The 25,779-nt window shown below is 35.6% G+C and overlaps 1 protein-coding gene across 1 annotated transcript; it reads right to left on the reverse strand.

The window, feature by feature from the left end:
• Positions 1 to 11,360: 11,360 nt before the first annotated feature.
• On the reverse strand, positions 11,361 to 11,729 carry LOC150106474 (protein ZBED11-like). The gene has a single exon (XM_090393011.1). It carries the CDS (start codon positions 11,727 to 11,729, stop codon positions 11,361 to 11,363), a length of 369 nt encoding a protein of 122 aa, XP_090249137.1.
• Positions 11,730 to 25,779: the final 14,050 nt, after the last annotated feature.

A 25,779-nucleotide genomic window follows, 5' to 3' on the forward strand; every position in this document is an offset into this window, starting at 1 on the left:
ATTATATAACGAACAATTGAAATTTAAATTAAAATGCTTCGATTATCTTCCGATAATTAATTTTTATTATTTAAAAAAACGAAATAAAAATCCTCTAACGGCTTTTACTCCCTATAGGAAGTGGGCGAGGCCATTGCCTTATCCAACTATTGGAGACTGAGGGAGCAGTTCAATTTCTACCACTAGGCCAGGGGTCGGCAACCGGCGGTTCGCGAGCCACATGAGGCTCTTTGGATGTGAAGCTGCGGCTCTTTAGTTCCATACGCAAATATTATTTATTTTATCAAAAAAAAAAAATCGTTCTGAATCGATTAACGAGGATTAGGCACCGATTCTATCTCTCAGCCACTTGTACTCGCTTTTCACCGCACCCCTCCCCCGTGACACGCATCGTCACTGTCGTCAGTCCGTCGGAAGCTCTCGGAAGTTTATATGTTTGGCAATTTTCATTGATTTCGGCATAGCTGGGCATAACACCTTTACTCGTAAACTAAGTATCTAATATTTGCCAAAATTAAAAAAAAAAAAACTAAAATGTGCAGACTGCGCCGTGATAAACACGTTCTGACAAGTCCGTTCGTGCCAGTCGGCGATCACCGCACACGGGAGGCGACCACAGATGGACGAAACTATGTACTTATAGTCAATCAGTACGTGAGAGAGTGAGACAAACAGTGTTTCGTGTCTAAATTATTTATTTTAATAATTAAATTATTAGAGAATTATTTATTTTATTTAGGTAGGTATTTTTAATTGGGAAATATCGTTGTAAAATGTTTTTTGATAAATTATATTTCATTATGCCCAGCTTCTCGTATGTATTTACTTAGGTATACGTTGACATAGTAAATAATTGCAAAACTTGTCATCTGCTGTTTTGGATACCTAAATAATAATTTTAAAAATTCTTTATTACAGCTTCACCGCAAGCATGGCATCTACAAAAAAAAAGAGAAGAACTGAAGAAGAGCATCGAGAATTCAATCGGGATTGGACGGAGTCGTTCGCTTTCATATGCAACTCAGATGGCCTTCCGACTTGTCTCATTTGCCACGAAAAACTCGCACACAATAAGAAATCAAATTTAGAGAGACACTTCACTAAAAAACATACTCAGTTTGCTAGTAAATATCCAGCCGGCGAAGAATGAAAAAAGCTGTCGACAAGATCCAAAAACAAAAACAGCAATCAAGTTCCATGTTAAGTAACTGGACGCAATCTACAAGTAATGTTAATCTGGCAAGCTTCGCGGTATCACTAGAAATTGCAAAAAAAGGCAACCCATTCACAGATGGTGAGTATGTCAAAGATTGCTTCATACGTGCATCTGAAGAACTGTTTCGTGATTTCAAAAACAAACCAGAAATCTTGAAAAAAATCAAAGATTTGCCACTATCCGCTAAAACAGTACAAGATAGAATAGCTAAAATGTCTTCAAATGTAACATATTTGCAGGTGGAAGATATTCAACCTTCTTCTGCCTTATGACTTGCTATAGATGAGTCTTGCGACATAAAAGACACGCACAAGTTGCCCTTTTTGTCAGGTATATGTCTTCCCAAGGTCCAAAAGAAGAACTTCTAGGATTGCTACCGCTCTCGGGACAAACTAGAGGGGAAGATATAGCGAATGCCGTGCAAAAATGCCTTGAAGACAATAAGATCGATTTAAATAAAATCGTTTCAATAGCAACTGATGGAGCCAGAAGTATGACAGGAAAAAATAAAGGGGCAACAACGATTCTTCAGAGCAAAATAAACCACGAAATTCTTACGTTTCACTGCATAATACACCAAGAAGCACTTTGTGCCCAAACATTTCCGGCCGAAATAGTTGAGGTCATGAATTTGGTAATCAAGATTGTTAACAGCATCTTGTCAAAAGCACTCTACCATCGTCAGTTTAAAGAATTCTTAAACGAAATGGAGACTCAGTATTCCGACCTCCTTCTTCACAATAAAGTGCGATGGCTTTCCAAAGGTAAGGTGTTGAAACGTTTTGCTTTGTGCTTGAATGAAATAAATACATTCCTAAATGAAAAAGGCATTAATCACCCTGAATTAGAGAACGACAAGTAGTTGCAAAAATTTTACTTTATGGTGGATATCACAGCGAAATTAAATGAGCTGAATCTAAAACTGCAAGGAAAGGGAAACCCAGCCTATGTTTTGGTAGAAGAATTGGTTTGTTTTGAAGAAAAATTAATTCTTTTTGCAGAAGATATTCAGAGCGGTAAATTACTTCATTTTCAATTTCCAAAGCAATATCGCGATAAAACCAGTGCAACTGTTGACACGAATTACTTCAGCACAGTTATAAAAAAAATTAAAGATGAATTTGCTGACAGATTTGAGCAATTCAAAACCAACAAAACCACTCTAGCATTCATAGTAAATCCTCTCAACACAAATAGTAACGAAATCCACATTGAGCCATTTGGAATTGATACCGGATCTCTAGAAATGCAATTGATTGATTTAAAAAGTAAAGCTTTGTGGAGTTGAAAATTCACAGAGTTGAAAAGCAAGTTGGAAGAGTTGGAGGTCCAGAAATGTATGTACGTAACGCAACAAAAGTGGACAGCTTTAAACGAAATGCCGCGAGTTGAGGCACTTATATTCGACGCATGGAATAGTCTTCCAGATTGCTACAGTGACGTGAAGAAGTTGGCATTTGGAGTGCTGACTATCTTCGGATCGACATATTCGTGCGAGCAAGCGTTCTCTTGCATGAATATAATTAAAAGTAAAGTAAGAAGCCAACTAACAAATGAATATTTAGAGTCGTGTTTGAAACTTAAAACAACAAGTTATGAGCCAAATTTATCCAAACTTTCTAAAACCATGCAAAGCCAACGCTCCCATTGAATTTGTTTGTTCAAATGTATGTTATTGTTTTTTTATTTTAAGTATAAGTTACATTGTTTAGTAAAGTTTAAATTTTCTACTTGAATAACCATGCAGAGCCATCGCTCCCATTGAATTTGTTTGCTCAATTGTTTGTTATTGAAGTACAAGTTAGTGTTGTAAGTAAATGTTTAATTGTTTTAATTTTTTACTTAAATAATAAGTAATTATCTAATAATGCTATATATATATTATCTAATTTGTTGTGAAAAACACTACTTATATATGAATAAATAGATATTTTTTCTTATGAATAAATAGATTAGTTTTTTTTTTATCAAAAAACTTTATTAATGCGAGTACTATTTATTGTTGGCAAGAAAAAAATTTGTGGCTCTTTAAAAACTTTGAAATTTTGTAAATTGTAATTTTTGACTCTTCCGACTCAAAAGGTTGCCGACACTAGGCCAATCAGAGATAGCTGGCCCGTGACCATCACTAATCATAAACGGCATCCGATCAAGAGCCACACACTGGTGCTGCCATCTCGTAGTCAAAAACTCTAACATACTATATTATTTCTCTGAAAAAGTGTGGGTTCGACGATCGATTTTTTTGAGTTTACGGGACGAAAAAAAAAAACACTTGCCCAAGTCCAAGACTGAAAGAAATTTGAGGAGCCTCCGTACACAGCGAGTAACAACGAAGTCCTCCTTCAGTTGGAAATATCTGGGTTCGAATCCCATCTGCGACATGAAGAACTTTTAGAAAGTCCTTTCAACTGAGTGAATAGCTTAATCGCTCTCCAACCAGTAAGGGGGTGGATTTGAATTTCACAGTGAGGTGGATATTTGTGAATGTAGGTGGGAAATGAATTTTATCGTCCAGTGTTAAACCCCCACTTAATGGAAATTTGTCATAAAGATCTGAGTTCGAATCGGTCTAGGAGAAGATGAACCATTATAAGAACCATTTGGGCTGAAGATGAGTTAAATGGTCTCATAGTAATGTGGGAGAATTCTTTATCCCCGCAAGTATTTTGATTCACGGGACTTCTTTGATCTCATTTGTATCAGTGGCCATTAAGTAATGTAACGAAGTTTATATTTTCAATAAATGAAAAAATATGAAAACAGAGGTAAGAGGTGTAAGGTAATTTTTATATTTCCTACTTAAGAAAAGAACAGTAGTTATATTTGGCCATACACACACCTACATACGCACGTACGCACAAGTATTTTGTAAACAGTTTGGTTACCACAGAGGTTCATTTTTGGGAAGTGCACGCTTCTGCTTACATTTAGACACTTTCAACACATCAGATATTTTCATTCATTGCCTTTGATCAGGAAAATATAAATATATCCAGGCTCGTCTGTATAAAATCATGTGTACTGAATGTCATTTGTGACGTATAATACCACAAATAAAATATCTTATTTGATAAAACTGTTGAATGAGAGTGCGTAGTCCATCTTTTAAATTCTTTGATTAAATGAAAATATTATTTAGCCTATTTCACCTGGTATCGAGTAGATGCGGGCTACGACCTCTCAGTCGGAGGTCGTAGCGATTTCCTGTCTGAATATTCCAAGCCTTCACTCTCTCTATTAAAAGAATACCAGCACACCTGTAATTTCAAAGGTACTAGACACGACTACTCTGAGCTGCTTTTGTGCAAAACTAGTTGGCTTACCAAACAACTCCTCTTTGCTGAAAATAAAAACAAAAAAGTCCGTAAATGGTTCAACCCTCGCTTCAGCTATTTACACAGTTATATCCAGCGTATTACTAAGAACGTTGATCAGCGACTACAATAAAAGAGTAGCAGGTGTCCTCCCATGCAGTCACGCCAGATTCCTCCACTGAACTAGTTGCTACACTGTGGGGACTAATTGAGAGTCACAATATGAACTGGGTTGAAAAATCGTTGTGAGTCTGTGTGTGTGTGTGCGCGCGCGTACGTGCGTAGGAATGCAATTTAAGTCTTCTGTTTTAGAGTCTGCAGTGAGACTTGCTTTAGGAAAAGAAAGGATAATTATTTATTTGACCTGAACAGAGGTAAAATCTTTGTTATTAACCCTCAAACTAAAGGAAAATTTCTCTTTCTGTACAACCTTAAACAGAAGGATTCTTTTGTCTCACTTTCTTTAGTCTCTTCCACACATGCAGGCCACTGAATTAGAAATCTTTATACAGATATGCGTAACCATTACTTACGCAGCGTATATGTGCAAAATACTCGATCACGTGCGTTACCACGTGTTCTAGGCGACTGCAGTATTTGAGAATGCTGCTGGTCAGTAATCGTCAATAGTGCTGATCACAATGGGAAAAACAAAGGATCTTCCGGAGTTTGTTAAAGCTTATTTGTGGATGCCCGTCTGGCTGGTGGCACAATTTTCAAAACAGCAGAGCTGATTGGTTTCTCAAAAGGTGAGATATCCCGGGTGATTAATCAGTGCAAAAATACCCCAATCGCTTGTCTAAGAGGTCCTAAAAGAGTTTGTCAGGGATGACACCGCCGTCGTTTGATAAGGCTTGTACGGATAAACAGAACTTCCTGTGTGCAGCAATTGACCGAAGCATTTAACGAAGGCTGTTCCCGATCCACATCTCATCGAATTATGCGCAAGTAATTGAAGATGATCGGTATTGTCACTCCCATGAGCGCACGGCAACTACACTGACTTCTGCGAAGGTTCTAACTCAGTGACCGGTATGTGTAGAACAAATTGTTCCATGCTTATTCCAGAAGAGCAGCTGTCGTTCGTATACTACAGAAGATTTTTAATTTGAGCAGGAATTTCTTCGGTATTTCTTAAGTAATATTACTAATTATTAACTAACAACACAGGAACCGTTATCCTGTGTTTCACAAGTCTTACAATCATAACAAAGTGGCAAGCCAATGTCATTCTTTACTTTGAAAGAAACATACTTAAATTTTTTAATCCCATATTCATTTTTCACATTACATCTTTGTTTCTCTACGCACGCACATTCATCGTCAATCCCATCTTCGTATGCAAAATCTTGCAGAATTCGTTTACATTATTGGAAAACCAATTCTGACAAACTTTTTTCAGCCATTACACATTTCTAATATATAATGGGTGAATGAATATTTATATGTAGAACCACGAATTTGAATGTGCAGAATGATGAATACTTTTTGCCACATGCTGTTATTCAAACTGTTACGCCCGTCATTCTCTCTTTTCAAATATTCCGCACCTTTCAAAACCAGAGAAAATCTCTCCCGCAGTGGATAACTACAGTACAAGTGAATATAAGTGAAAAGCACGCCTTGTGCCCATGAGCCACACCTATTTGACTTGTCCCGCTGGGTTATTTTATTTTATTTATTTCATCGTGCGATACTTAACACACTCGCATTTCGTAGGGAACGAGTAATCTTATTAGCACATTTGTTAATTGAATATTGAATTTTGTTCCGTGAATTCTTCAGGATAAAACTGCTAACTCTTGGACATTTTACGCTATATATGCAACACACACAGAAGAAAAGAGGAAGAGGGGTGTGTGTGTGGGGGGGGGGTATTTATCAATAAAAGCAGTCAGATGTTGGGAAGAAATGCGTATTGAATTCTTAGTGAGCGATTTTCATTCATTTTCATTGTAACATACAAATAATGTAATTAATTCATTTTGTTTGCAAATAGAAACGAAAGTACGCGCTGATTACTGCGGGAAAAAATATACTTTTGCCATGGAAACACGAAACTCTACATCTCTTAGTTAATAACAAACAAACGAAACGAAATATTATAAACAAAGTGATACTTCGAAGCATGAAAATATTCCATATTAACAAATAACATGTAAAACTTAATTTGTAATTTTCACTTCTTAGACAGTACTAGGAAAATTTCCTTATTTTCTTTAGGTTAAAAAAAAAGTGAATGCTTTTCCGGTTCCTGTCATTGTTTGTTTTATTGTTCATTGTATTCAATATAAGATAATAACCAAACTTAAAATAAACACATAACAAAACAGAGTAACGATTTCGTTTGCTTACCGAAGGAAAAGGAAAGAATTCCCTGGACGTGTCAAACGAAAATTAATAGACATTTTTTGACGACATTATGTGGACATTTCCAGTGATTCCTTTTGAATAAACTGTTTCTTTCAAAGTTCTCTTCCAAGCGTCAAAGTGTTCGTACGTTGTAGCATATAAAATAAATAGACGATTCTGATTGTCGTCCATCATTTACGTGATATTTAGGCCTTAGAATTTCGAAATTAAAACAAAACTATACTCGTTTATAATTCTAGAACATTAAAAAAAAGTACACAATCATGTTCTTACCTTTCTTATTGGAGAAAATATTAAAATCTTTACATTTAAGGTGCAATATGTTATATTGTATTAAATGGTATTAAAGCAACTGATACAACCACAGGTTAGAGCGTACAAGTAGCACAATTATGAAGGTAACTTTTGTACTTATATTCTTATATCCCTGTGTGTTCTTTTTTGTGGTTATATCAGTTGGTTTAATATCATTTTTGTTCTAGGTGTTTATCAGAACTTTTCAGACCCCCCCCCCCTCGTATGTGTATGAAACAAATTCGACAATCATTTAGTTTTTACCCGCTCCTATTACTGCTAAGGATAGCAGTAATAGGAGCGGGTAAAATTTACGCGAAGAAAAATGCTACCACTCCTTCACATAATATGTTGAAGCCATTGGGTCACGAGATAACTCAAATGCGATAAATTATCTTACTTATAAAACTAAACTGCAGTAAAAAAAAGTCAATAACAAATTAAATGTCGATGTTTAAAGAGAGAAAATGCAAATCACTTTAAAACACTGACCTGCTTCACACGTTGGAAAATGAATGTTGAATGTTCAAGTTGTTCAGTGGTTATGTAGAGAAGATGCAGCTAACTTAATCTCATTACCAAACAGTCATTTCATACAACAGGTGCAGCTCATGTAATGTGAATGACAAATGTGACAACACTTTAAAACTCTACAGATGTCATTCTGCTCCTTCAACTAGAAAGTTGAACTAGTTCAGAACACCTTTTACTTAATTTGGTACACGGTTCTGCACTCCCCCCCCCCATACACACTACAGTTCACTCCAAGTTACTAAAAGGTCCTTTTCCAGTAACAGTGGCAAATGATACCTCCTACAGTAAACGGGAATCTGGGAACTGACCAATAAATTAACTAAAGTGCTGTACAAACATTATAATTGGCCTTCACGAGTGGGCCAGTCTGTAAGTGAGGAAGCACATGAGTAAATATGGTCAAATAATAGTACAAAAAACCCATCCACATCACATTAATTAAACGTTGAAAAAGTCCGCACACAAGAAGAAGGGAGCAGTACTATAGTGATGCAGTAACAATCCAACCAAGATTATTATTCAGGGTTCGCCCACAACCGACTTCATTCTCTTGAAACTCGCATAAGATATTCTAAACAATCTCGCGGACAAACAGAATCAAAATCGTTTGAATATTCTAACTGGCTCTTGGACCGTTAGAGTAAGAATGTCGACTTCTTCCTCAGGCACACTGATGACTAAACGTGGATCCAGGACTTCCAGCCATTGGTAAAACTACAGAGTTCGGAATGGAAACACACGACATCACGACCTTTTACTGAGAAATCGACACTCACATTCGCATTTTTCTGAGATGTTCAAAGTTGGTCTTTATACTGTCATCCCACAGACCAAAGTGACCGAAGAATATATACAGTAATAGACAGAAAACATGGAGTTCATCCCCTGAGTTCCTTCGGCTGTAGCTCTGACCCATCAAAACCAACCATGATGTCTCTTTTACCACCATTTGCTGTTTATTTCTCTCTCTCTCTCTCTCTCTCTCTCTCTCTCTCTCATTAACTCTTTCTTTCTTTCTTTCTTTCCTGGTAGGGAAATGGATCTGAAGCGAACTAGTCTGAGCTGGAACTCTTGTCTCTCTTATGGTATTGAATTGTTGCCTGAAAACGAAGCAGAATCGAAATCGTTTGAACATCCCTACATGTTTGACTCATATGGTCCAAACGAGAAAAAACACACCAATTTTTCAAGTTTGATATCCTATTTTCTTGACTTTCAACTATTCCATTTTTCGAATTCTACTCATTAATACATTTCCCCCGTCTTATTACTTTTATTGTTATTACTACAGGGAAAATTGTCATTTTTGCAATAACTTTGGAATCGCTTTCATAAACATTTTGAATGAACTTCTGCTTTCATGTCACTGCATGATTTGCAGGGAAATTTTTTTCTCGCTATTAGCTTAAAACAGACAGTACAGAACACTCTACATTATTGACCTATTCCATCCATTCCATTATTGGTACCAGTCTTTCTCGGTCCAATCACCTGCCTTGAAATGATGTCTTCTAAAACTTCCCTTCTACGCCTGTCTGCTATCAAGAAAGTATATCACCACCTCACTCAACTTTTCCATCTGCATCAATATCTCACTCATGAAACTCACTCATTTTTCGCCTGGGTGCACTTTATCCCTACAAGACAAAGTACCAAGCTAGATACATACATACAATGAATATTAATGCACAACATCTTACCGACCCCAGCTAAACTCTACAAATTCCAAGTTAGAACATCCAACCTCGGTCTATCTGTAACACCTCTGCTACCCTACCTGGCCGTCCTGTCAACAAATGTATCATCAGATATGCACTGGACACTGCCTCTAGCAATTTCATCAGCAAGACGGGAGTACTTGCGTAAATCCTTCACAACAGAATAAGGTTTATTTCAGTGAATTCTTGGGTTTTTACTGCTCAAGTACAAAGAACGCACGTCAGCTTGGTTTGCCAAATCGACAGTGTGTCCGCTCTCCAGTCAAAAGGCTTTAGTTCAAATCCCATAGTCAGTATTGATATCGATGAACGTCTCTATTTGGTAGATGAATTTCATTGTTCACTTCATAAAAACCAGTTTACTTCGTAGAAGCTTGAAATGTCTTGAAAAACTTCCAAGAAAAATTTCAAAACGAGTCTAAATTATTAATTATTTGCGAATTAAATCTATCATTTATTTGGACACCACTTATAATAATTTACAGAAGAACATTAAATTTTAGAAAAGAGGAAAGTCGTTAACTACTTTTGTGTTTTGCATTTGAAAGTGAAAATCTTCAAACGTGAACCCTCAAATATTTTAACTTTTTAATAAATTTAACAATTAACATAATAATTATTCAACCACTATTAATAATTCAATAATAATAATAATAATGTAATGATGATTAACTGCTAGCCTTACTGGCCGATTGCTTAACAAATCCTCTCTCTAAACCAGTGTTTCCCAACCTTTTTGATGTCGCGGACCCCATAAAATCCAAAATGGAATTTTTTTATATTTTACATATCATAAAGTTGAAGTAATAAATTACAATTTTACAACACTAAATGTGTCATTTATGACAATGCAATACTCATATGTTCAATCATACTTTCAGTAACATCACTAGAAAGGGGTTGTTCACTGAAATCAATGAAATCACTCAGCGTTGAAAGACGCTTGTGTACATCTGTCACGTGTTTTCCGTCCAAGACAGAAAACACGTGACAGATGTACCTTGAGGGCTCGAGTTAAGAGTATTCAAGATGTTAAAAATGTTCTCCAAGTAAGCAAGAGATGAGAGCCATGTGAAATCATTTAAATACTGTGTTAACTCAAATTTGGAGTTTATGAGGAACAACCTTAGTTCGTCACGAAGCTCAAACAACCGCATCAGAACCTTACCCCGGGACAGTCATTGGATTTCTGAGTGCAATAATAAGTATTCGTCATCACTTCCCATTTCATTACAAAGTGCAGAAAATAACCGGCTGTTAAGAGGACGGGATTTAATAAAATTGACAATTTTTACTGCCTCGTCTAAAACGGTTTTCATTTTGGAGGGCATACGGCGCGTAGCTAGTACTTCGCGGTGTATACAACAATGTGTCCATTACACAAGAGGTGCGACTTTCTGGATACGTGCGACCAAACCTTCATGTATTCCTGCATCGCCTGAGCACCATCTGTGCTGATACCTACACATTTTTCCCATTGAAGTTTATTTGTAGTTATGAAGTCATTAACAACTTTGAAAAGGGCTTCAGCTGTTGTCTGAAGAGGTAACGATTCACAGAACAAAAAGTCTTCACAAACTTCATTTTCGTGTTCATATCGCACAAAAGCTAGCAAATTAGCATTATTTGAAATATCGTGGCTTTCATCCAACTGCAATGCAAAATATTCACTATGACGTAACCGTTCTAGCAAAATATCTTTCATATTTTGAGCCATCTCGTCGATTCTTCTTTTCACAGTATTGCCAGGTAACGATTTTTAGAGACACCTCTTTGACATGTTTTTCACTAAACAAGTTCTTTGTTATCGCTTTTGTCGCCGGCAAAATTAAATCTTCCCCAACTGTATGGGATCGTCCATTTCTAGAGATCAGAAGGGCGACTTCGTAAGAGGCAAGAACAGCCTTTTCATTTTTTGTTCCACACAATGTACTTAACTAAATTCCGTGAACCACAAAGTTGCAGTTTTTTATTTTGAAAATATTCTATTGGCTTATTAACTGATTCGCCATGTTTTGATTCAAGGTGGCGTCTCAACTTCGACGGTTTTATAGATTCATTCGACAACACTTCACAACAAAGAACACACTGTGGTCTGTTTTCGTCGTCTTCATTCAGAATGGAAAATCTCATTTGCAAATAGGATGGACAATATTTGCGTGATTTTTTGAGGGAAGGAACTTTATCTGCACTAGTACTATTTTCGACAACACTGGATCCACTCGGATTATCGTCTGTCTTGCGTTTCAGCGATCCATACTTTAACCACCGATCCATATCTAAATAAGATCGTGAACAAATTGAAAATAAGAAGTTTCGTTGTGAACTCAATTATTTAACCAAAAGCAGAAAAACTAAATATTAAACCGAGAAAAACACACTTGCATAATATTATCAAATTTATAATATTATAAAAGTTATTTATAATATAAATTATAATATTATAATATTATAATAACAATATACAGTATAAATAACATTAATAGCCAATCTACAAACACGAACATTTGAGGAGCAGAATCCTAGCACACGAGAACAGTGCCACCTAGTGCCATAAGATATACCAGTTTTTATTATCTCATCAAATAAATTGCTTCTTAGGGTCAATAACTTCATTTGTTATTAAATTCACCACTATGAATGTTTTTATTAAATCATAAATTAGTAATAATTGAAGATAAATTCAGTAATTAGATTAAATGTCGAGAACAAATGTTAAGAAAGCTTAGAAAAAACAATGTTGTGAAACGAAAGATAATTTGATAAAATTAATGGAATAAAGTTAAAAAAATAAAATTAATAAAAGAAAGTTAAAAATAAAATTAATTGATTTTTCTGTTTGGATTATGAATGTCTCAGTTATTTAAGCCTAATAGATGAAATCTTTAAAAATGAAAGCTAAAATATAAAAAATAATAAAAAAAAATAAAAAAGATTTATTCTTTTACGTAATAATCATTTGAAAGCATCCTATTAAAGGCGAACGAATCTATTTTTATGTTTTATATGTAAAAAAAAAAAGAGTTCATAAAGATATCTGTATTTATCGAGTTCTAAGTTAATCGCCGACTCGCATCGGAGGTTATGCGGTTTTCTTTTTAATCAACAAAATGAACTTACCATTGTAATGGCAAAAATTTAGACGACATACGCTTAGGACATTTCACAGTTGACGAATGATGACTTCAAAGAGACATTTGGTTTTAAAATAGCCTTAGTCATCATCGGTGACCAACAACAGCGGGATTTGAGGAAAGAGGAACAACACATATATTCTGTTATTTTCTGTGTTGAAAATATCTCCCCTCCCACTCCCAAAGGAGAAAATATTTATGGCGAGGGGATCACTGACTTCTCTCGTTTATAAGCCAAAATTAACTTTGGCAACATTTTTTTTTTTTAAAGTTTTCTTCAATTTATTGCAGATTTGGAGTTATTAACTCAGCAGAGGTTAATATTTATATAAAAAAGTATTTGAATCCATTATAATAAATGAAGTTTTCTCATAAAATTAAGAATTCTCTAAATATATTCATAAAAATAATATTTTTCTACACCAATAGGAAATACCATAGCAGACATTTTATCAATATGATATTTTATTCATAAATCCATTCCTGAATAGGATAAACCTCCTAAATATAAACAACAAAATTCTCCTCTACAAATCAGTGATAAGACATCAACTAACGTACGTTTCACCAGCCTGGGAACACAACACTAAAAGAAACATCCAAAGACTACAAACTCCCAGAACAAATGCCTAAGAATGGCTCTAAATGCTCCCTGGTTCATCAGAAATCTCCAGTTATACCAAGAAGCTATACCTGATTCTTCCATTGCATTCTATTTTGTGCAAGATGACTCGGTTTGTGTATAGAGTTTCCGCACCATTTGATGATGTCATCGTCTCATTCTCTGTTTGGTCATCATCTTTTGTTCTTTCCTTCAATCATTCCAAACAGCAACGGTTATAATTTTCTCTCATCATTCATTCTACATATATGGCCAAATAGATGTAGTTTCCTTTTGATTATTTTCTGGATCGGGTTTTCTTTTATTCGTATTCGTCTGTAGATTTCCTCATTGTTCACTTTATGTATTCAGCTTATTCTCAAGATCTTTCTATAGCACTTTCTCTCAAATGCCAATATCCTCCTTTCAGATTCTCTCAGGAGTACCCAGACCTCGCATCCATGCTGCTGAAGATACAGGTTTCTACAATGCGCAGTTTAGTTTGCATCTTTATAGCTTGGCTCTTCCATATTTTGTCCATGGTTTTTAAAATAGTTGTTGTTCTGGTTATTCTAATTTTTATCTCTTTTTTGGGGTCCAAGTCATGTGTTATGTGGCATCCAAGATATGCGAAGTGTTCCACATTTTCCAGTTGAAATCTGTCTATTGTAACTCTGTTCAGTAACTCTTGTTTTCCGAATATCATTGTTTTAGTTTTTTCAAAGTTGACATTTAGTTCATGTCTTTTTCCTTCTGTGTATAGTGTTTGCAATGTCTGTTCCAGCTTGCTGCGTCTTCTTCAATCAGGACGATGTCACCTGCAAAGTAGAGGTAGTTTATTTTCATGCCATTTATTGAAATGCCTCCACCTTCTTCTTTAATCTTATCTAGTGTTCTTCCCAGATGTGTGATGAAGATGATTGGTGATATTGGGCCCCCCTGTCTCGTGCCTTGACTTGTGGCAAGCCAGTCTCCAGTCTCACCTACTATTCTGATTTTTGCTTTTGTTTTGTCTATAAAAATATCACAATAACTGCAGTAATTGGCATATTTAAAATTCTCCAATCAACAGATTTTTATGTCATATCAACGGATGTATTTAATTAGAACGTAGAATAATTTGCTTTCAAATTGTCCAGTTAAGTTCATGAATAAAGTGTGCATTTCACTTCACACGTTCTTGACTATATTAAATGTGGGAATGAATAGATACAAATGTTTTTTTTTCCTTTCTTTCTTTAAAAGAAAAGCACACATCATTAGTGAAGTGGTGTGTAATTCCTTCAAGACTACCTCAAAGATTGGTGTAAATAATGCATTTCTTAATGACATTCAATGACTATAAAATTCGCAATTTCTGCTAATAATATAAATCGTCTCCTTTGTGTTTCAAATTTCCATCATCTGGTAGAACAACCTTTCAAATTCAAACAGCTCCCGAAAAGTCAATAAACACGGTATTAATAAGGATGAATATTACTGTAGGGTGTTGAATCATCTACCGTCTACTAGAAACTAATATCGGTGTTCCAATTCAAGCATAACCAGTAAATATGGGCTATGAATGGTAACACTCGTGATTCACAATGGACCGTTGGCTAAATTACAAAGCACGAATATCAGTAAATTATATGGTCAGTCTCTATTCTGAGCATTTGAACAATGACTTGGACATTGTGTTGCACTCACAACATCACACTTCAGATATCACATAAATTACACTCTGTTTTTGCATCATTTAATGATTCGTTGATTTATATGTATTCTTTGAGGAATACTGAACATGCAAACGGATATTTTAAGTTAAACAACATCATACTGCAAATGGGACAATAATACCATTTGTTAAATAGCAATCTCGTCTTGAAAAGAAATTACTGCTGCTCAATGTTACGACATACGCAAACCTATAAGAACATAGTAAAAGAAGTTCTTATGCTATTTGGAAAAAATGTTGCCAGCGTTATATTTATTTCTATTCTTCGGATCACTTAACCCTACTGATAAAGTAGTCTGAAAATCTGATAAAAAATACTCTCGATGGACATAACATTAGAGATACCCGCTTAATAACGTGTCGATCCTTCTAGATTCATTTATCCGGGACCGACGTCTGAATCGCAGTTGTGGACAATGCTCCACCAGATGCCTGAGGATTACCTGAGGTAATTCCAGTTATGTTGCAGCATTATCCACAACTGAGCTTTAAACGTCGGTCCTGGACACATGAATCAGATGTCTCGCTCCACGGCATCTCAGAGAGATTCGACCGGATTTAAATTCAGGGACCTTCGGGACCACTGGATGGTCCCAAACTCAGATGACTGTTCCTCCAGCCATGTCTGGGTGTTTTCGGCCCGGCGGGGCAGTGCTTTGTCTTTCTAACAGAGACCATCGGCTGCAGGATGTGTGAAGGCTATGAAAGTTTTTAGGTGATTAGCCAGAACATTCTGCAAGCTCGAGCATTAAGGATCTCTCCAGACACATTAAGAGACTTAATGTGTCACATGAGAAGGCTCCCCAAACCGTCACACAGCCACCACCTCCTTGAACAGATACAACCAGGCGCGGGCCATGGCTTCATGCTGTCGACACCACACCTGTACACTCCCGTCAGCTCGGTACCGACTCTGCTCCACTCTGCAGATGACCAGTTTTGATGATCCCGACACCAGGTTACGCGCAATGCCCGATGACGAGCTGGTAACAGCGGTACACGATTAGGGCATCGGTTCCCGTAGCCCATGGTATGTATGGTACGCCATACCATTCGCTTGCTGACGCTTCTTGGACCTCCTACATTGAAAATGGATGTGGTTTGTGTCGCTTTTTCCCTGCAGTTTGTCTGTAAGAGCCGAGACAGTCTTTGTACACCCCAATCATCAATTATGTGTGGTCGACTACCACTTACTTGCTGGGCGCTGGTACGTCCGTTGATGCATATTCGCGGGGTCCTTGATACGATTGCCCTTGATAAACCTGGAGTTCTTAGCACTTTGGTGATGGAATTACCTGTCTGTCTTGCTCCAATAATACGTCCATGATCAAAGTCGCTAAGATCGCCACATTCATCCATGCTCGTCGATTGCGATACACTGTTTGGAAGCCCCGATGTCTGCCAATTTACTGTCTGCGTTCATTTTGCATACGTTTCACTCTGCATGGGGAATGCCAATGTCAACTCCTCATCACCCCTATCTCTAATATTTTGTCCATTGAAGTGTCGATTACTGCTAAGAAAAGCACCCATCGAAGGCAAGAGTCCACTCCATATTTAATTTTGCAGTATAAGAATTGCAAAAGATTGCGAGTAACTGCTAACCTTCCTTGTAATGTCTGCAAAATGGGAGATTTAAATAAGAGTTATTGTTGCTGTTATGGAGCAAAACATGTCGGAATAAGCCATTGTCCATCTCTTAAAGGTAGTTTAAAGAAAAGTAGTTATCGAAGTACTTATTGATTTCCCTGTATAGTGCGGACTCATTTTTCTATGCGATCCTCAGAGCCTATATAGTTCAGTTAGCATCTATGTTCTTTGATGGGCTCGATTCCCATTTGGAAGGCAAAGGACACCATTATCGGTGTTTCAACTGAAGGTGAGTTAGCGTGTCTCATATGATGGTCGCACTTTTATTTATGAAACTCTTGAGTAATTTACAGACAATACACAACCTTAGTTGATTCAACTGTAATTACAAAAAATCCAATCCGACTTAAATCTTCTGCTTCCTGGACCTAATCGCCAACAGTAATTCGACACAGATTTTGGAACAGTAATTGCAGGAGAATTCTGGACCGAGGTCTGTACTTGTGCGCTGAGTTCAAGGCTGAATTGGGATTATGACTAAGGTAGTGAGTCCACGAGTCCAGTATATTACATCAACAGGGTGTGTGTTTTTCCCGCAGTTTGTATGTTTCGTATTTGTAAAAAATTTCCGAGAGAGTGAAACCTCCTTTCTCCCTATGAGACGGAGGCTAACACCCCGAAATAGACGAGCTCTTTTCCGCAGCGCAATCGCTAAGAGAACGTGACATTAACTCTGCAGTTAGAAAGACTTCACTTCAAATCCTGTCTAAAACAAGAAGAATCTGGAAACTTTGTTTCACAGCCACAAATACTGCACCGTCATTGTGGTTGCTCTGCAGAAACACTGAGCCAGAGAGAGAGAGAGAGAGAGAGAATTTTCCTTACCTTCAAGTTATTGCACGAAATATATTATCTTGTATTGATATTCATGTGATATTCTTCCGTTATCAACTATTGCTTGACTCTCATTCCTGCAACTCATGTATCAAAATTGTATTTTCTGTCGACTTTGAGTGATCTGCTGCTAACAAAATCCTCTACAGTTAATGTACAGACTTAATAATCAAGATTTACTCACTACAGCATTTCCCTAATTAACCACTGGAGTCATTAAGGTTTATGATTCCAGCTCGCTGAGAAGACTAATCATAACTTGATACAAAACAAGTTTTTTAAACTACAACACGAAAATGTGTTGCTATGAAAACGATTAGTTTGAAATTAGTTTCCTGATTCAGTTTGCACTTAATGTTTTTCTTATGAGGGTTTAATATATATGTAAGATGTATTTTACTTTTAGATGAGTTTAGGAATATGTCAGTTTCTTAATTAATTTCGTTTGTTTTATTACATAATTAATTTTTCTTCTACATGAAAGTTATTACAAAACTCTCAATAAACTCTCCATATAGCGTTTTGCTCTCTAAAGATTCTTCCAGGAGAGGGCGCTGGTTGCACTTTATTGCGACGCGCTATGTTAAATGAAGCGTCAATCAGGATTTCTTCGCTGTTGAAATCTCATTCTTATGAATCTTGGTGGAAGGCTTATGGTCTTAGTAGTTTCAATTGTATTAGTGAATTATTATGGATAAATATAACTCTCTCTCTCTCTCTCTCTCTCTCTCTCTCTCTCATCCTTATTAATAAAGAATGTGTTCTCCAATTTTTGAAGATCAAAGCAGTAATTCTTGTTTTCAAAGAAATATTAAGTCGTCATTTTCATTTTTCTCACACCTTTCTATTAGATCTGTTTGTTAATTAAAACTATATATCTACAATTTTATTAATATTTTCCATCCTCTTGTCATTGATAGAGAAAATTCTAAACATGTGTCCCTTTTTTGATGAATTACTTCCTCTTTTATTTCGTGAAATGCATTTGAAGAATTGACTTTCGTCTTTCCTATGTGCTGAGCATCACAAAAGATTGATTACTTAATATTATTTTTATTCTTTCTCAGCCCCAAATATTTTCACATTTCATTTTCATGTTCCCGATTCTTGTTCTGTAAATAGACAATTTTCATCTTGAACTTCGTTAAAAAGACTTTATATCTGCATCAATTGTATCTTCTAAGAATATTCTCATTTTGCTGTCGCTTCTCCTCGGCGAGTTTCAATTCACGGTTTTTGCAGAAAATATAAACACACCCTTTTATTTTATAATTTTGTTTTTTGAGTAAAAAGGACTAAACTTTCGATCTGAAATCGACTCAGAAGCAGCTTTAAAATTCCAAACTGAAATGAATGTAATTAAAACCTTACTTGAATAACAATACAGAATTTTGAAACATGACTTTCAAGAACTTTTTTTATCTAACTTAATCATAATTAATTAAAAATCATTGATATTTTCTGAGAGAACTTTTTAATATTTATTTCGGCCATCCGTTCCGCCCATGTGCTAGTTATTCTATCAAGCAGTTTTTTTTATTCAGCTGTCTGAAGCAAAAGTGTTGTCTGTATTCCTTGAAATGGATGAAACTGAGTATCATGCGGTTATAAAATTCTTTGTAAAAGAAGGTTTAACGCCAAACGAAATTCATTCCAAATTCATGAGCACTCTTCTCCTTCGTTTTCGACAATTAAGAAATGGACTGCCGAGTTTAAACGTGGCCGTACCAGCCTTGAAGATGATCCACGTGAAGGACGTCCAAAAATTTAACAACACCAGAAATCATTGAAATCAAGTGCACGATATGGTATTGGATGACCGGCTAATCGAAGTGCGTGAAATTGCTGAGACTATGGGCATTTCAAAAAAACGCGTAGGATATATTTTGCATGAAGAATTGCAAATGAAAAGCTTTGCACAAGTTGGATGCCGAGCAGATCAAAAACGCACTCGCATGAAATTCTCTGAATAGTGCTTGGAGCGTTTTATCAAGAATAAAACTGATTTTGTGCGTCGATGTATTACTCTGGATGAGACTTGGATTCACTCTTACACACCAGAATCCGAACAGCAGTAAAAACAGTGGACTGAAGCCAGTTGTTAAGCGCCAAAGAAGACAAAGTTGGTTCCATCAGCAGGAAAGGTCATGGCATCGGTGTTTTGGGATACTAAAGGCAGTTTGTTTGTTAATTATCTTGAAAAGGATGAAACAATAACCGCGGAATATTATTCCGATCTTTTAACCAGACTAGACGAAAACATTCGTCAGAAAAGATCCCGTTTGCAGAAGAAAAATATTATCTTTCATCAGGACAATGCAGCTGCCACAAAGGTGTTTTGGCAATGGGAAAATTAAGGGATATGCACTTGTTGGAACATCCACCCTATTCCCAAAATTTGGCTCCCTCTGATTTCTATCTCATCCCAAAACTAAAACTATTCCTCGCTGGTCAGCGTTTGTCTTCGAATCAAGAGATGATTGCAGCTGTAGAAGAGTATTCTGTAGATCTTACTGAGAACCACTACAGGGACGGGATAATGGCGCTGGAGAATTGCTGAAATAAATGTATTAATCTTAAGGGAGATTACGTTGGAAAAAAAAATGAAATTATAAATTAGTTTATTCCTTGTTAGGCCGAGAACTTTTCAGACCACCCTCGTATGTTATTTTTATCACAAATCTTCTTATAGCGTTGGCAAAACATCTGAATAGAAACTTCAGTTCACAGATTTGAGGATGAACATCTCTAACTCTGCCATCATCAACAGCTTTATTAACCCGTAAAACGAATCAAATGTGTTATTTTATTTCTTTGCTGATTTCACTAAAATATTTTTAACGCCTGGAAGATTTGTGGCAAATTTTTCTCCGGTCTGATGCAGAACTTGGTAGTCACTCATTATTCTTTGATGTCCGCCATGTTTTGATATAACGGATAGCGAAAAGTTCACAGCACACTTTACCAAATTATCAGTAATGCAAACTGAAGCTTGGAAGTAAACAATGAATCCTTAACCCAGCAGATTCTACATCTAGAAGTGGAGCTTCGTGAGAGTTGCAGTAGTGCCATCTGGCGATTATTCTGGACATGATTTGATCACATCTCATCTATCCAATGTACGTATTATATTGTACCCATGAATTCGATAGGAATATTTGGAGCATACGTATAGTCCCAGACAAATTGTTTTCTTAAAGAAGTTGCATTACACTTAAACTAAAAAAAAAAATCATTCATAACGCTCGCGAAGGAAGTTCAACTCTCAAGTTTCATGCTTAATTGCATTTCCTTGTTGGATTTCCTTCGTCAGCGAAATGCAAGTATTAAAAACTCACTTGAATAAATCACAGTCATCAACTTATTTTGCTGAATTTGGATTTATTTCATAAGAGAATGTGCGAATCTGAAGATTACTACCTCCATGCATGAATTCCGAGATTATAATTATGGTTACCTTTCAACAAATTTCATAATTGGATCAAATGTTAAATCCCTGACGTTCTTTCAGCTCTTGGCAGTTGTTACATGTTCTACAATAACGAATGTGATATAAATTAACTTTAATTATAAATAAAAGTTGTATTAAATTATTCATTTTATTCAACTGATCATTTTTCAAGTTGCATTTGTTAGCGATAGGACTGAAACGTGAATTCTTCTTCTTCCCACATAACAAACTAGCTGGAGAACACATATAAAACATAAATTCATCCCCTAGCTGGAAATTCTTAAATCTAAAGAAATCATTCTACAAAATCTCATATTATTATTTTTAATTATATTAACATTTTACTTTAAAAACGGTATTTATTGTGAAACTTTTAAATTTAAAAAAAGTATAAATACTTATAAGTAATAAATTTAACTTAATATATTATAATAAACTCAATTTTATTAAGAATTATTTAAATTTATGGAAGACCTTTTGTATTTTTAAAATCGATCATTTTATTAGAATGTTTTCTTTGTTGGATGATAGTAGAAGCAACTATATCATGATGGATGGATATTGCAAACACGTACATAAGCGTGTGATTACATTTACTTCTAAAATTTGTGACGTCTGAAAAAATAGTTGAATTTTGAATCGGTCATGTGATCAATGTTACCGAGTGATAAATTGTCTTGCCAACAAATTACATATATACGTACAGTTTTTCATTTGACAGTTTTGTCTGGAAGAAGAAAAGAGTTTGTGACAATTATTTTCCTCAAATAATCTACAGTTTGTTTGAGGAGGAAGTAACTAAAGCTATGAGACTAGTTATTATTATTATTATTATTATTATTATTATTATTATTATTATTATTATTATGTCTGTTAACTGCATTGTGTCCAGCTGATCTGCCTGTTTTGCAGCACGGAAAACTCTGAAACTAGTAAATTTACCATCTGTTCAAAAGTTTGCAAATATTCTTCGATTCCTAGATTCCTAGGGGGAATTCAAGCTCAGATATTTTCCGCTTTAACGGCATTCTTAACTACCAATCGGTCACATTCCTATTATCAAAAGAATTCTACCCCCCCCCCGCTTCCCTTTTAGACTGCGTACGGACGTACAAAAGTGTCCATCCTTTCAGACATTTCCTCTTGATTAAAAAAAATAAATAACGAATAATAATTTAAAGTTAACATTGCTATCAATTTAAATAAACGTCTGTTTGAGTATAAAATTCACGATTCCTTACTAAATTAAATTTTCATTACACAGCAAGGAAGATTCCATGATTTCAATACAACGAAGGAGTTTCCTTTGGTCCCGATGCCAATCTGCAAAGTGCGTGTCTCGAAGCAGCACGCGAAACGATTTCTGCTGACACGCAATCAGCACACTGATTAAAGAAACACTTGGGAAGTTAAAAGATTTAAACAAAAATGTGTTCGAACCACACCGAGAGAATTTAATTCCTTCAGGATTATCATGAATTAGGTAACGTCTGGAAATTCAGTTCATAATCACTATATTTTTCTCCTTTCTAATCCACTCCTAAAGAGGTTTACCCCTTTTATAAATACATCACCTATACATCATTTGAATTTATATCTGTAAATCTGTAATTAATTAAGGGAACGAAAATACATTTTTTATGCCAAACACTAGGCTCAACCGATTATATCTCTGCCGGTGCATTTAAAAATAATACAGAAGGCAATTGTAATACGGGACAAACCTATTCGAATGTGTAGTTTTTTTTTATTTTTATTTAAAGCCATATACAAGAATATATCCCAAATAATGAAAAGAAGAAGTTTTTACTTTTAGTTTGAGTAAGAGAAACGTTGTATAAATAATGACTTGTACGTGCGAATGATAAATGTGCGACAGTTTCTGCCAAACGACAGAGTACAAATATACTTAAACTGTTTTATCTTAATTTCTTTTTAATTTTCAAATGGTGGAATACTGATTAGTTTAGCCACCAGTTATCTCTGTGCCAGTTGCTCCAAAAAGAAAAAAAAAGGTTAAATATACAGTACTCATTCCTGTAAATTTGCTTTAGTAATTTTGAAGAACATATACGTAGTAAAGTTTTTCACACAGCAACATACACCTTTTTTTTTTCTGGTTGCTGCTAAATCTCAAAGTCTTCTTGGCCCAAACAAGATCCTTCGTCTACATTTTGACATCACCATTGTGCACGCTTAATGTTGTCGTTGTGTATAGAGTGTATTTAAATAATTTGCTTATTTTCTGTATACCTTGTTGTAGGTTATAGGTATCTTGCGACGACGGTTTTCACTTTCCTATATAATTGTGGCATGAAAAGAACACATCACGATCTTCTTCAGTAACTAAAGTACACATACGCCAACCCTGAAGCAGATTTCATTCTTTGAAGACTCAGAGTCACTACATATCTGTCTCATAAACAACCTAAAGAGATAGATGAAATGTCCCACAAGAAATGATCGTAACTTTCACTTTCTGTCTAGTTGGCAAAGGAACCAGTGTCCCTGTTTTCCTTCCGACAGGCAATGAATTCAAATTGTAGGTATTTGTGAGGACGGAGTGGAGTGGATGGATGGAAGAGCTTTATTCGTGTCCTTAAAACATACTTCGTGGTACATCAGCAACTAAGAAACGGGATCACAGCCAGCATGTTTACAATGCTATCTTTAATATCAAATCGAAGGTGCATAGAAGAAACAAGTCTGCTGTCAGTTCTTGTCTATTAGCAAAACTATTCTGCCGTCTCGTTGGCCGAATGGTTAGCGTATCCGCTCTCCAGAGAAGAGGCTGCGGATTTGAATTTAGCCACGGATATAGATGTTTGTGATTGTCCTACTAACTCTTTTGAGAAACTCCATTTGCCACCCTACCATCTCTTTCAGCAAAAGACTTCACTCCCAAGACCCTATGGAGTACTGGAGTGACCATATGGTGCTATGTAACGTCAAATATCAATAACTAAGGTTCCGCAATCTAAATAGGAATTACAGTCTCATTGGCGATATTCTTATTGGAATATAATTATACGGCTATTATTGCTTTTAATGTTGATCGAATCAAATACCCCCTAATGGTGATTTGTTGGTAAAGTCAACCATATCTTCAAATAATGATTTACCTGCGTAATCGTAGGATTCAAAAATAACAAGATCAAATTCTCTTGGCAAAAAAGATAATTTCTGATATACATACTTACCGATGTCTGAAACATATAACATAAACAAAAGGTACTTTCTTTGTATCCATAGAAGATGAATTACAGCATGGCTTGTATGGATTAAATTCTGCATTCTCTACACTGATTAAATGCATGCAAAAGTTTCCACTTCTAAACGTTTTTGGTATTTTCATCGCAAGTTGAATTAACTCTCAGATAGCTTTTTGCATGTATTTCAATAATTACTCAGTCCAGTTTTAAATTATTTGCCTTTATGAGTCGAAAGTAAGAATGTTATATAACCAAACTGCAATTAGCTTACTCACCAAGCATGAAATCTTTCGCAGCTCAAAAAATAAAAAATAAAATAAAATAAATAAAAAAAATGGGCAATCTTAATATAAGCCTGTGCTCTACTAACGATTCATTTAATTTGTAGTTCATCAAAAGAGGTTAATAAATACAGAAATTAAAGTCATCACCGATAAACGATTCTCATTTCCATTCATAACAGTTTCAAGAAGTTATTAACACAATTTACAACGGCAACTTTTAATCTTTATTTTTCCCTAGTAAATCTTCATGTGTTTAGTATTATGCTTTGGATATTTTTTGATTAAACTAAATCGAGTATTATGTCTTTAAATCAACTGAGATGTATACAAATATTAAAGCATTTTTTTTTTGAAAAACAGAAAGAACTAATGGTTAGACACATTTGGTTTTATAAACGAAAGAAAAAAAAAAATTCACTGAAATCCAACGAACAACATAAATGCCCTCTAGCGGAAATTCATTAAACTCTCCTATTTCCATTTGTTTTCATACCAGGTTTGGGATTACATAATTCTCTAATTAGAAAACGTTTTTTGTTACTTCTTCCACGAATTACAAAAATAAAACAAAAAGAGTTTAATTTAGTTATGCATATTCAGGTTATTCGTGTTATTCTTGGCAGCTCAAATTACTTGTGGTGCGAAGGAAAACGAGTTCATAATGAGAATGATGAAAAGCAACACTCCCTTTTGTCTTTTTCAACAAAAGAAACACACCAAGAGAGAGAGAGAGAGGGGGGGGGAGATGTCTTATGAAATAGAAGCTGTCAAGTGACGCGTGCCTTCTGCCTGTAGCGTTTGCTGCGTTTATCGATAGGACCTTTGATGATGAAGCCCTTTCTGAACATTCGTGGGCGAATGATGACCAAAGTGGGTTGCTAAACAGCGCTGTCATTAACCCACAACATGCACCGCCGAGTCAACTTGTGTGGGTAGTCGGAAATAGAAGGGTGGGGGAGACACACTGTTTGCACTTCATCAGGAAAATCTGGGTTTTTGAAGCGCATTTCATCTAACTTCCGCTCATCCGTCGACGACGCACCGGTTTGCTAATAGCTTTCGGTGTACAGAGAAATTAATTTTCCACCTTATTATCTTAGCGTTTGACGTGAGTCTATTTAACTCACCTTCGTTCAATTAGCAAACAGAAATCTAAAACATATAAGAGAAAAGGAAATAGTTTTCTTATAATTTTACAGACGAAAGTCTGATCAATATAGAGCCCCCTCCCCCCTCCCCTTTGACAGACGCTCAAATTAATTGATGCATAGAAACAAACAACTAGTGGGTTCAATCATCCTTTGCCGTATGAAAAAAAAGTTCTGTAAAATTACTAGAGGTTCTTGGGTAGATTTAGTTAGTCTTTCGTTTCCTATATCTGTAATAAATGGCCTTTTTTTATCTTTTAATGAATTGTACGAACAGGCACTGATTAATTAGCGAG

This window comes from Typopeltis vanoorti, chromosome 5 (assembly GCF_054136105.1).
Source record: "Typopeltis vanoorti isolate ZY-2024b chromosome 5, IOZ_Tvanoo_1.0, whole genome shotgun sequence".
NCBI classification, from domain to species: domain Eukaryota; kingdom Metazoa; phylum Arthropoda; class Arachnida; order Uropygi; family Thelyphonidae; genus Typopeltis; species Typopeltis vanoorti.

Bases quoted from the DNA above. Each gene is read 5' to 3' on its own strand.
- LOC150106474 (XM_090393011.1), bottom strand. From the start codon at position 11,729: ATGGATCGGTGGTTAAAGTATGGATCGCTGAAACGCAAGACAGACGAT.